At 41.7% G+C, this 13,019-nt stretch overlaps 1 protein-coding gene across 4 annotated transcripts in view; it reads right to left on the reverse strand.

The window, feature by feature from the left end:
* Positions 1-13,019, reverse strand: part of GALNT2 (polypeptide N-acetylgalactosaminyltransferase 2) — a 161,093-nt gene that overhangs the window by 40,043 nt on the left and 108,031 nt on the right. For all 4 annotated transcript variants that reach the window (XM_030556859.1, XM_030556862.1, XM_030556861.1 and 1 more), the window contains 2 exons: positions 4,168-4,255; positions 27-114 (listed from right to left, as the gene is read on the reverse strand). In XM_030556859.1, the coding sequence (XP_030412719.1) occupies positions 27-114; positions 4,168-4,255 (176 nt within the window). The remainder of the gene's footprint in view (positions 1-26; positions 115-4,167; positions 4,256-13,019) is intronic.

The raw sequence follows: 13,019 nt of genomic DNA on the forward strand, positions 1-13,019 counted from the left end.
GAAGGGAAATGTTGACAGGAACATACTTTATGGGAGCAACTGGGTTTCCTTGTCTTGCTCTTCTTTGCTCTGGTGTCATGTAATCCCATTTGAACACCAAGTTCCAATCAAAACCTACGGGGGGGGGGGGGGGGGAATCAGAAAGGAAAAAAAATTGGAAGTTAATTGAAGTTTTTATTCATTGTTCAGCCTTTACAGATGAATTTCTGACTAAAATTATTGGGAACTGACATTCAGATTAGATGGTTAGCGCAAAATGAAGAGTTTAATGTAAGGATTCAAATGAAAACCTGAGCTCAAGTAAACATCTGAAGAGAGAACAGAAATGAAAAGGATGGAACAAATAAGATTACAGATGAAAAAGAAGCTAGATATGACACAGAAATAGGCTCAAATGTAAACTAAATTTATCTTGAAATACTTCTATATTGTATTTTTAAATCCACAGTCAGCAACACTAAATGAGAAACAAAAAGCCTTGGTATGGATCTAGTCTCATACACCTCTGGTTAAGTAGAGCATCAAACAAAGAATTTTCAGTTATCATGGACACATGAGAAGTCATTACCACACAGTTATAATCTGATTTGTCAGATTGTACATACCACTCCCACAGCAGCTAACGTTTATTTGTTCATCTCTGTTTATTACACGAAGCACTCTCCTGGATATCACAAAAGGTTATTTGCAATTTTTTTCACCTACCTAGTTTGGAAACCTACTTATGCCACTTTAACTGCATGCTTAGAAAATATAGCATGTTAAAACCTTCAGATGCAGTGCTTTATGTTTAGCTAAAATTGTTTTATGTAAGGGTGGAAAACCTCTCTTTGGACAGCTTGCTTTGTGAATTAAGATTAGAAAAACAAGCACAGAAACTGCCAAAGCTAGATCAGACCAATCATGTATCCAGTCCAGCATTCTGTCTCCAACTGTGGCTCGTACCAGATGCTTCAGAAGAAGATGCAAGAAACCCAGCAGCTACACGATAACTGGCCAATAGTGAAAATTTCTTCCTACCCCCGTTCTCTGAGAAAGCCTTATGCCCTGAAGCATGGAGGTTTATAAAAGGTACTAAAGAAAGCTACAGTGCTCACTGTGTAATGCCTAACATGCCAGCTATTCACACTACACCTGCTACCAAAAGCATTTAGAACAGATGAAGTCATCTAATGGAGGATTTCCAAATTTGTCAGAGAGATGAGAGGTTTTCCTTTCCTGAATGGAGGTATAGCAGTTTGCCTTTGGAGAAATGGGATAGATAGGAAAAGGACAAAACTGGATCAGGAAACATTTGCCCCACCAACTCTTTTGCACTAACGATCCTTAAAACGTACGAGTAGATTTCTGCCTGGTAGGACTGATGTAGACAGCAAAATGAAAACAGCTGAATCCATTTTCTACCCCACAAGATATTTATATTAATTTTATATTAACAGAAAGCGAGTAGTAGTTATGAAGTCCTTCATCAGACAAGTGTGCCAAAGGGGCAAACCTCTTTAAAAGTTTGGAAGTTCCTATAAAATGTTATTAAAAAACTAAAAAGCATTTCCATATTCTATTTAGAGCTTTCATCTCTTAAAAAGCACTTTTAGATATAAAAGTAGTATTACATTAGATAAAGTCTCCATCACAACAAGAAAAATGTACCCTGATACTTGGTATCCTATTATGTCAAATTTATTTTGTACCCCATAAAATGATTTGAATTAGTGGCTTGTACTGTAGCTGTTGTTCCAGTGCACAAGCACTATTGAGACAAGAGTTACATACCCTATACTGAACACAAGGGGTCTCTTCTGGAACGCAGGAGAGTGTTACAAAACAACACATAGAATAAGCGTAGAAAGCATTTCTAATGATAGTACTGTTTTTGCTTCACCATCTTCAGTGACTGGGGAAAGCCTGAGCTCAATGAGGCGAGATCACCGATTCAGTAACAGGAGTTCTTTGAAACAGCACATTTATGTGTACTGTATCACTCAAGTGCAGGCCTCATGTGAAAAAGGTATTTCTTCTTCCTTCATATGCAAGACAGTGATAGGAATGTCCATAAATTAAGTGTTTAGATCTAATTTAATAACATTCTCTTACAGTAATTGAAAATATTTTTTTCAATGGGTAACACCACTTACAACATTAACAGTATGAAAAGGCTGAAAATTGTCTTGGACCAAAAAGATGAAAGTACATGGATTTGAAAACTGTGGTCAGATTTAGAAGTGAACGTAAGGAATTTTTTCCCTTTCTCCCACCCATTTAAAAAAAAAATGATGAATTTAGTGCTTGGAAAAGACGTCAGACTGCTAGCCCTGGGTAATTAAGTTCTCTCCCCACAGACAGTGTATAAAAGCAGTATGAGTAAGATTTCCCATGCCTCAGTCATGACATGGAGAGACTGCATCTTGGGACAAAAGCATACATAGTTCAGTTTCCATGCTTAGTCTTCGGCCTTTGCTGAGATGGCCAAAGATGCCACGTGTCACACTGATTATGATTGGTGTTTGTCCTCAAGGAACAGGGGGACACCAAAAATTCATGTAACACAGACCTCTAAACTATTTTTAAAAGTTTGAACATGCTAACATTTCTATTGCTAAAATTCAAAAGTAGGCAAATCCCATCTTTTGAGTCCATGAGGGCAGAGGGTCCCACGTGCTTAAACTGATGGGGGGCAAGTGGGCAGGACTGGGGAACCACAGCTCCATAGGAGTAACATGAGGAGTAGCGGCAGGCTATTAGATACATTCACCATGCACTATTACCCTCTCTTCCCTTCTCCACCCACTCCCATAGAGCAAGGGTTTAAGCAGCATAACCACTATGGCAGCTACTCTACAGCTGGAAGGAGGGGATACTACCTCAGCTGGCAGAGAATTCCAGTGCACAAAAAGTGGTGCATAGATATCCAGGATTTAAAAGCATGGCAAACAAAAACACTAGACTTGCATGTTTTAGAAAGCTGGCACATGTTTACACACCACCACCAGAATGCTTAGGAAGTGCTAATTTTGTATACATTTAGAATTCAGTTATTTACCTTCTTTATGATAACGAGTATTATAATTGTGGGGAAACTGCATGCCTCCAGGTATTAATAAAGGAATAAGGAACCTCTCATCACCAGGTCACAGGTTGGAAATTGACATACAGGTGTAGTTTCTGAAGTGACGACTGCCCATATTCAGTCTTGTTTTGTCTGTAGGGATCACTCTTAAGACAGCCAATGTAACTTGCAAATGCAGTGGCAGTCTCAGTAAACACTAAAGACTAAATGGGCATGGAAACTGAACTACCCTCCCTTAACGGAGCTCCTCTAAGCCATGGTTGAAACACCTCAGAGATCAGCATGAAGGAGTTTCCACTGACACTGCTTACATAGTACTTGTCATGTGAACAGAGTTCAGTTTCTAGGGTTACTACTCATCCACTTTGCTTTGTCTTGTATTTTAATGGCAGCACCGAAGAACTCAGCCCTGGTTTGAAGTTTTACAGGTGTTGTATAAAAGCATTTATTGTCAGTCAACTATTCACACATTAGGTTCAGAGAGTGCTTTTAATTTATTATTTTGAAAGAAAGATTCCACTATTTCTAACAGAGTTCCCCATTATAAAATTAAGGAATAATGGAATGGTAGAATCTTTCCAACCAGTATACATTATTTGAAGGTAGCCACTGTACCCTATCAATGCACACAACTCATGATTGTATTGTCAAACAGTTAAGTCCAAATGTTTGACATGAGAGTTTAGTTTTAATTTTTAAATAAACTCTGCATGTATGCATCGGGGGCAGGGTGTGAGGAAAAAAATCCATAAGCACAACACTACTGATGACTTGCCAAGCTATACAGTGATAAATGCCTTGGCATCAAAGAGTAGAAACAAATACTGTGGCCATATGCTTCTCATAAACATCGGTGAGAACAGGATAGTATAAACCTTAAGAGTTTGTTTATGGCTCAAAAGAAACAGCTTTCAAATAATGGAATCAGAGTCCAGTCTGAGTCCAGTCTAAGCCCAGGAAGACTGTGTGAAAACACCAACCTTATGTATGAAAAGAAACAAGGGTGCATTAATGCTATCAGTTCTGGGAATGCAGCAATTATGTTTTGCGCTTTGATGCATTAATTTTTTGTTGACTCGTATTCCAGTACAAGTACATACCGCCTTTTAAATCAGCTGACGCTCCCACATACTGGAAGTTGTCCATATTAATTACATCAATTATAGGAGACACAACTCTGGTCTTGTCCTAAAATAAATATTAAAAAGTAATATTGAAATAATGAAAATCAGTAGAAAAAGATTCAAGCAGAATGAGATATTGAACCATTTAGTGGGAGACCATTAACATCCCTTTTCCTGTTTGACTCACTCTGAACAGTCAGAAAGAATTTCTCATATTGGCTCTCTCAGCAAGAGAGTTCTCAATCACCTTCAAAAGCAGCTGCATCGTCTTATGGTTTTCACCCCCCTCTACATTCTAGGCTACTTTTATATAATTTAATCCTCTCCCTTCGACTTGATCCTCAAGCAGACATTACTCCACATCAAACCTCTGAAGGCTGTCAGAAGCACTTGCACCATTCTTAGCTTAAAACTACCCCAAAGAACAGGAGCGTCAAAGCTGCTCCAGAATTCAGATCTCAAGCCTCCTGCAATCCAGTATACTGCAGTACTCACCAGGTCTTTGCTAGTCTACCATCTTAACCCAATTAAAAAAAAAAAAATGTTTTGACCCTGCTACATCAGGAGTTCCTTTCAATAGCACTGATAATGTTACACGCCAGTGTAGAATGTAAGAAATCTGGATTCTTGAGGACAGACTCCACATTCAAATACAGTACTCAATTAGGTAGGATAAAGAATGTCAAAATATTAAATCCATGAAAAGTCACTAATTGCTACCAACAAAGCCTTTGCACCTATCAGTGGTGAAATTGCTTTGAATGCTACTCCAAACAATATGTTCTTCAAATACAAAGCGTTTTATCAAATTCACAAAAAACTTGCTTTCCCACTACCCCTGAATTTAATCATTAAGACTAAACCAGATCCTAGTACTTCAAACTACTGATTTTGTGATATTCCAAATGTGATAGCATGGCATGTTCCATTTCTTTCCAGTAAGTGAACATAAACACATTCAAACAGAACTTCTGATAGGTCATAATTTGTTTGAATAACCTTGAAAAATATTTGCTTGCATGCAAAGTAATAGTAAAAGAATTCTGGGTTCAGACATAAGATTCAGATTGCATCACTTTGATGACACGCATGGATAACATTTCTGAACAGAATGCCATCAATTAGGGGCAGGACCAAAACATGTAACTCAAGAAATCTCTGTAGATTAAGTAGTATGGAAAATGTAAACATGTCTCCAATAAAGGAAAGGAGATCTATTCTGATTAATCTATAATAAAGTAAGCACTCATGTTAAATGAGGCACAAAGCTAAATCTCTTAATCATGCTTTTAACTGTATTTATGTGGTTAGTTTTCATTTAAAGTTATAGGGTATATAACTTTAATTATGGGTTCAGCACCCCACACTTTGCACCTCTAACTGATTATTAATCATTGTGTCCCTTGCACTACTGAACTTTTGCAAGAATATTATAATTGCATATTGAAAGTGACTGCTGTAAAGTATTCACTCCTCTGGCTAATCAATTTAAATATGCCAAGTCATGAAAGATATCACCTTGTTTTATCTTCATTTAAGATTAATTGCTAACTCCCTAATGATCTCAGCATAGCCACTGCAAGTTATTAAAAAGTACCTATAATATTGTGAAATACGGAGTATTTTACAGGAGTCGGACGGGTCATCTTACCTTCAGTGGGTAGGCTGTCTGAAATCTACAGCTTTCTAAATTCATCGAAGGAGAATCTAATTAGGTCTGTAATTAAAATTCAAGCTAAGGGTCCTAACCAATATCATTTCAGTTGTGGCACATAGGCCAAGTATGACCCTTCATCGAAGACTTTAAACCTTGAACACTGTGTTGCATTCATAGTAGAGGGACAAATAATGCAATAATTAGTTTAGTCTAATTAAGTTAGAAAAACCCAGAGACACAAATCAAGCTTGAGACACAGGACAGGACAGGCAAGGCAAAAAATTAGTTTTTTTGCTCCCCGACCCTTTATATATCCACTTACGCCAAGCTAATCCTAGATATAAACTGCGCAGACAAAAGACTTGCACTAAATGAACCCCTTTGTGCTCTCAAATGAGCAGTCAATTTTCCAACCAGCTCACGTATGCTGGATCTTAGCTATTCCATTAATTTGTAGGAATGAGTAACATAAAAAAACAAAATGAACTCCACCCCCCCCACCCCCCCCGAAAAATAAAAATAATTTTTGTGTGTGTTTTACTTTGGTAAAAATATTTCCAAATACTGAGTTGCTGCTAGGGGAAACTTCCTTGTTTAAAAGTAAGTGGCGGGTGGGAGGCCTCACAGTGGGCACCCAGAAGCATTGCAGCCTATCTGGTAGTTTTTACAGTACATCCAGCACTGGATGTCCATGTGTAGCAACCAATTCCACACTAAATGCTGCTCATTCCCAGTTGAAAGTGAGGTATCTAAGCCCAGCTGTGAAAGAACCAGCTTGGCACAGCTGAGTGGCAGTAAAAGATGCTCAAACCACCTTTGCAGCTTTCCAGTATGGGGCTGTTACACCAGGAGGGGATTGCCAGAACACAGCAGAGCTCCAGCCATGCCCTCTACGTCAGGGGTGGGCATAATGGGGTAGGTGGCAGCTTGCTGACTATATATCCATCTGTGATTCCACATGCCAGGAATTCAAATTTGGTCCATTTCACTTTGATACCCATACACTAGTATCACAATGTTTAAACAAAAACTTTAAAAAAATTATAAAAAGCTTTATAAAGTATCTCACAAACTAATCTGTAGGTTTAAACTACCAAACCGCAGCTCTCTAATACTGCATTACTATCCAGTTTTTTAAATGATTATACCATCTGTGGTTTTTCTCATGATGTAAAGCAATAGATTTTTTGTTGGTGGTGGTAGCAAAATGGATAGAGCATTTATGCATTCTTAATATTAATCCTTGCACCGTGCTACTAAAACTGTTAATGCACGTAAAGTGTTAACTGATATTCAGGCTTCAGTATATAGGGGGTACGGAACCCTCCACTGAAAAGATTAAATTCAACAGCCCCCCTGAAACATCCATTAGTTAAACTGCATTTGCTATGCAAAAAGACTTAATTTCCCTTGCTGAAATCCTATAGACAGTCTGATGTGCCTTTTGAATACCAGAACAAAGGCTAAGTGAAAACATTGGCCATGTCTACATCTAAAATTTTGCAGCGCTGGTTGTTACAGCTGTATTAGTACAGCTGTATAGGGCCAGCGCTGCAGAGTGGCCACACTTACAGCAACCAGCGCTGCAAGTGGTGTTAGATGTGGCCACACTGCAGCGCTGTTGGGCGGCTTCAAGGGGGGTTCGGAGAACGCGAGAGCAAACCGGGAAAGGAGACCAGCTTCGCCGCGGTTTGCTCTCGCGTTCCCCGAACCACCCTGCAAACCGCAGGGAAGGAGACCTGCTTGCTCGGGGGTTCGGGGAACGCGAGAGCAAACCGGAAAAGGAGACCAGCTTCGCCGCGGTTTGCTCTCGCGTTCCCCGAACCACCCAGCAAACCGCAGGGAAGGAGACCTGCTTGCTCGGGGGTTCGGGGAACGAGAGAGCAAACCGGGAAAGGAGACCAGCTTCGCCGCGGTTTGCTCTCGCGTTCCCCGAACCACCCTGCAAACCGCAGGGAAGGAGACCTGCTTGTTCGGGGAACGCGAGAGCAAACCGAGGAAGGAGACCAGCTTCGCCGCGGTTTGCTCTTGCGTTCCCCGAACCACCTTACAAACCGCAGGGAAGGAGACCTGCTTGTTCGGGGAACGCGAGAGCAAACCGCGGCGAAGCTGGTCTCCTTTCCCGGTTTGCTCTCGCGTTCCCCGAACCACCCTGCAAACCGCAGGGAAGGAGACCTGCTTGCTCGGGGGTTCGGGGAACGCGAGAGCAAACCGGGAAAGGAGACCAGCTTCGCCGTGGTTTGCTCTCGCGTTCCCGGAACCACCCAGCAAACCTCAGGGAAGGAGACCCGCTTGCTCGGGGTTCGGGGAACGCGAGAGCAAGCTGGGGAAGGAGACCAGTTTGATTACCAGAGGCTTCCTCAGGTATGCTGGGATACCTGCTTATTCCATGGAGGTCAAGAAAAGCGCTGGTAAGTGTCTATACTTGATTACCAGCGCTGGATCACCAGCGCTGGATCCTCTACACCCGAGACAAAACGGGAGTACGGCCAGCGCTGCAAACAGGGAGTTGCAGCGCTGGTGGTGCCCTGCAGATGTGTACACCTCCTAAGTTGCAGCGCTGTAACTCCCTCACCAGCGCTGCAGCTTTCTGATGTAGACAAGCCCATTGTTACATTTTTCAGTCTGCTGCTTCTGTTCTGTTGGTTTTCCACTATACTTTGCAATGGTATAGTGCAAAAGAACAGAAAAGGTATGTGTGTTTTGTGGTGATGTCGAAGGGAAATAAAGTGTGAACACAGGACAAGTCTCTAGATCCTGGAAATTCAAAGTAATATAGTATTTCACTTTAATATTTGGTAGAGAAGTAATGCAGGCTTTACAAATTTGGTGCATCATATACTGTACTTAAACCATCAGGAAGTATCCTCAGGATTCTAAATATTTTGCTTTTTAAAAGTTTAGAGGATTTCAAATGGTTTCACAAAGATTAAGCTTCACAATACTATGAGGATCTACTGATATTCTCATTTTGCTGTTGTGCAAACAGAGTTTAAGAGACTCACTGAAAGTCACATGAGAAATCTGAGAGCCATGGAAATAAAACTAGTCTCACTTAGTCACAATGCCATCCTTTCTTCCTCCAAACCTCATTTGTTTTAAAGTCTACCACTGTCAAATAAGAGTGATACTCAGAGTTTACAGTCTACAGTTAGGCTGTGATGGCAGAGATCATGAATTAAACTGTCCTCAGATACGCACGCAACCCTTGTTTAAAGAACAGATAAAGGAAATATAAAATACCAAATAGAAAGAATGTAATATCTGGGCTTGTGAAGAACATGGGAGCTACCTGTATTATTTTTACGAATATTGTGTACCTGTTTATTTGATTATGATTACATTTGCTACCCGATTTCTACGGACTAGCTCCTACAGGAGCTCACCTCACAGCAGAGATCAGAGCATGGCTTTACGTCAGTCAGTCACCAGTTCCTAACAGATAATACAAACAAATCATCTGCTTTGAAGCCTATCCTTGACCTCCCTCGCAGTGGGTGCATAAGCTGATTTGGTCCGTTTCAGGAGACCCCCCATCAGACAAAGGAACTTTGGAGGGACATACAAAGGGGACCATAGAACAGGAAGAGAGTCTGCAGGAAAGCAGATGGAACCCTTGTCAACAGAAGCAGAAGTACCTAGGATAAGCTGGACTTCTCTAGGCTTTGAAGGAATACCAAGCTGTAGGCAAGACAATATGCGTGCAGGCCTTCTGTCGTTTTAACCCTTTTCTCAGATTGCTATGCTACTATATACAAAATTTTGTTTTGAAAAAGCTGCTTTGAGTCACTGTTTACACCTACTGGCCACAGCTCCTGAAGAGAAGGCTCTTGCAGGTGCCAAACCCAATTGGGCCTGCTCAGGAATCACGGTAAGTAAACTGGGATGCTGTAGCCCAGAAACCCAGTCTGAGTGGGAGAATCATGGAATTCCACTCCCAGACAGAAGGCATGGGCCCAGTGTCTGAGGGGTGTACTCTGGAGAGATCTGTGAGGGGAAAAGGTAGAGTTTACATTAACTGTGACAATGCTGTTACAGCACGTCAATCATGTAAACTGATTCAATTCAATCACCACACTAAGATATTTGTACTGTACTCTGCTAAATCTGCTCTCCTTCCCCTGCCCCATTAGAAGTTTTCTATCAACTTTCATAGTGCATTTAATCTTTGTAAAAACAAATGACCACTGGGCAGCCCTGGAAAGAGACCTCTAGTTACCTACAAAGCTGGTATTGCAAGGGCAGCAGTAGTGCAGGCTTTCCACACCACTCTATTAAATATGACCCAACCACAACCTGAAGAAGTCATCTCTAGGCCTAAAACAGATGAGTTTTCACATCCATTCCACTTTTAGGCTCAGACTGTAAAAAAAGTGCCAATTAATGCCAAACTACATATTGTTTGCACTGTGAGCAAGTCTGAGACCAATGCATAAGATAACCAAGAGCCATCACACACTGTATATGAATTGTTTCCAGTCCTTACCAACCTGAGCCAGCATAACACCTGGAATCAGTATGCGCCATCATCAAACCCCTAGTCATCTATTCCAGTGGTCTCCAAAGTGAGGTGCGCAAGACAATCCATTGGGGGGCACAGCGGGAGGAGCATTGCCGGAGGAAAAAAAAGGAGGGGGCGGATGGAAGGAGTGAGCAGGGAAGCTGCCGCCACCCCACGGCCCCGGCAGGGCCCCCCGGAATGCAGGGGCTGCAGAGCCCTGGGCTAAGGAGGCCCCGGGGTCCTGGTCTGCAGCTCTAAAGCCCCTTTCGGAATGTGGCCCTGAGCCCTCTGGCCCCTGGAGGAGCAGGGGCAGCTGCGCAGCCAGCGGCCAGAAAGAAGCGATGCTTTCCCCTTCAAAGCTGGCTGGAGAGAAGTGGGGCTTCAAAGGGGAAAGCGGCGCTTCTCTCTGGCCACTGGCTGTGCGACTGCCCCTGCTCCTGAGTCCTCAGGCCCAGGCTTGCAGGGCCGCATTCCAAAAGGGGCTTTAGAGTTGCAGGCCAGGACCCCAGGGTCCCTTCAGCCTAGGGCTCTGCAGCCCCTAAAGCCTCTGCGTTCCAGGTAGCCCTGCCTGGCAGAGCAAAGAGAGGGGGACAGATTCCAGAATCATGGCAATGAGGGCAGCGCTGTGGTGCACAGAGCAACCTGCACACCCCCTGCACCAAACAGGAGCTGCCCCAGGTAAGTGCTCTGCACCTCCTGGCTGCCCCAGCCCCGAGCCTCCTTCCACAACCCCACTCTGAGCGCACTTCTGTACCCTAATTCCCTCCCGCACCGTACTCTCAGTGCCCTCTCGCACCCTAAACCTAATCCAGACCTTCAAATCGCTGTATCACAAAGTGTTAAACCAAGATTTTCAGAAATAATGACGCATATTCAATCACATTGCTCTCACTAAAAATATTGATATTTTTTGAGAGAGCAAAAAGGTTTTTTGTATCGTTAATAAATAAATTTAAAAAATATTGTTTATTTCATCTTTATCTCATCCTTTTTTAATTTCTATTTTGGGTGTATATTTTATAATGTACTTAATATATTAGTACGTGTAGTACATGTATATAATTTATACATAAATAAATATACATATATTGGGGTGTGCTCAAAATTTTTTTTACACTGATAGGGGTGTGCAATCAAAAATGTCTGGAGACCACTGATCTAGTCAATAAGTCTTGCCTTTTTTTCTGAAAGGGCAGAATATATTATACTCTAACTTCTACCCAAGAGAGAAACCTGAACTGCATCACCCTTAAATGGTCATCTCATTCATAAATGGGTTTATATGGCGGGTTGCCTATAATAGCAGGGGAGTGGATTTAACAATCCAGGAGGGCCTGTCCAGTCCTCTGTTCATTGAACAATGAATGAAACCAAGCATATTACAATGCAAAAAGTGAAACTGTAATACATCAAATAGAGAACTATGCAGGATTTCAGATGTGATTAGTTCATATATGTTTCTGCTTCTCAGGGACGTATTTGCTATATGATAATGGTGAGGAAACAAGTTTAAGTGGATTTAACCATTTCTATCCTGCTGACATAGCTGACATGTGGAGAAAAATGCATCAGATGCTTCTTCCAAGCAAATCACTTACTAGTGCAGGTGCTCCATTACCCTGTCAGAACTTCAAAATAAAAAGGTACCATATATTCTGTTTTAACGAAGGGGTTAAATGACATTTATTACCTCCCAATTTAACTTTCTAAAACAGTCAAGTGTAGCCTGAAGACTGCATAATGGCACTCTACTAGTACAGAGACTGGAAACAAATAAAAGCGGGGGTGGGGGGAGGGGAATATTTGCCCTCTACAAAGAGCTGTACTGCTCAGAACTCCACTTTACTTCCTGTCCCCCAGTAGGTAGAGGCGTTAGTCAAGCTGGGCTAATGGGCTTCCAAAGAGTTTCCTTCTCCCTAACTTTTTAGTATTAGCACAACAAGTGTGTAAGCTGAGGGATTCCCACAAGACATGGTTATTTTCCTTTCCCTTGCTCCCTCTGAAACTCTCTACAGAACTGCTTGCTGGTTTGGGGGTTTTCTGCTCCCTTTTGAGACAGAGACCATCTAGCACTACAGAACCAGAGGGACAGATGGAACCTCAGCTAAGGGGGCTTTGATATACGTCACTTTACGCAAGTATTAAGAAATATCAGCACTGATGTGATGTAATTAGCTTCAGGCACTCCAGGCACTAATTAGTTACTCTACTGTCAAGGTTTGACTTGGTTGAAGTTATTAACATTTGGAAATAGAACACCAAATCAACTAGCAACCGGGTACCACAGAATTAAACAGCAGAAAGTACCAAAAACAGAAATTGGTACCTGCCACTGCTTGTTGATAATAATAAGAACTACAATCCATCTGTTCTGAATTGGAGTATTGATGGCATAGACTAATTCTTCTGTGAGACAGGTAGAAGAATATGGAGCTAATAAGACCAAGTATCTAATGGAAACTGTTTTTTAAGATGAAGGCTGCATTATTTATTACTGTATTCATAGTTTGGTACACTATAAACTGATTTTAGATGTGATTTTGTCTGAAGCTCCAGACAGCAGCATTCTTCAGCCATTCTGGGCCCGGGCTTGATCAATTCAGCTACTGATGGTGGCCTATGTAATTTTAAAACAAGAGTTTTGCCTTTTTCATCTCCTCCACCCCCCAC

This window comes from Gopherus evgoodei, chromosome 3 (assembly GCF_007399415.2).
Source record: "Gopherus evgoodei ecotype Sinaloan lineage chromosome 3, rGopEvg1_v1.p, whole genome shotgun sequence".
Taxonomy (NCBI): domain Eukaryota; kingdom Metazoa; phylum Chordata; order Testudines; family Testudinidae; genus Gopherus; species Gopherus evgoodei.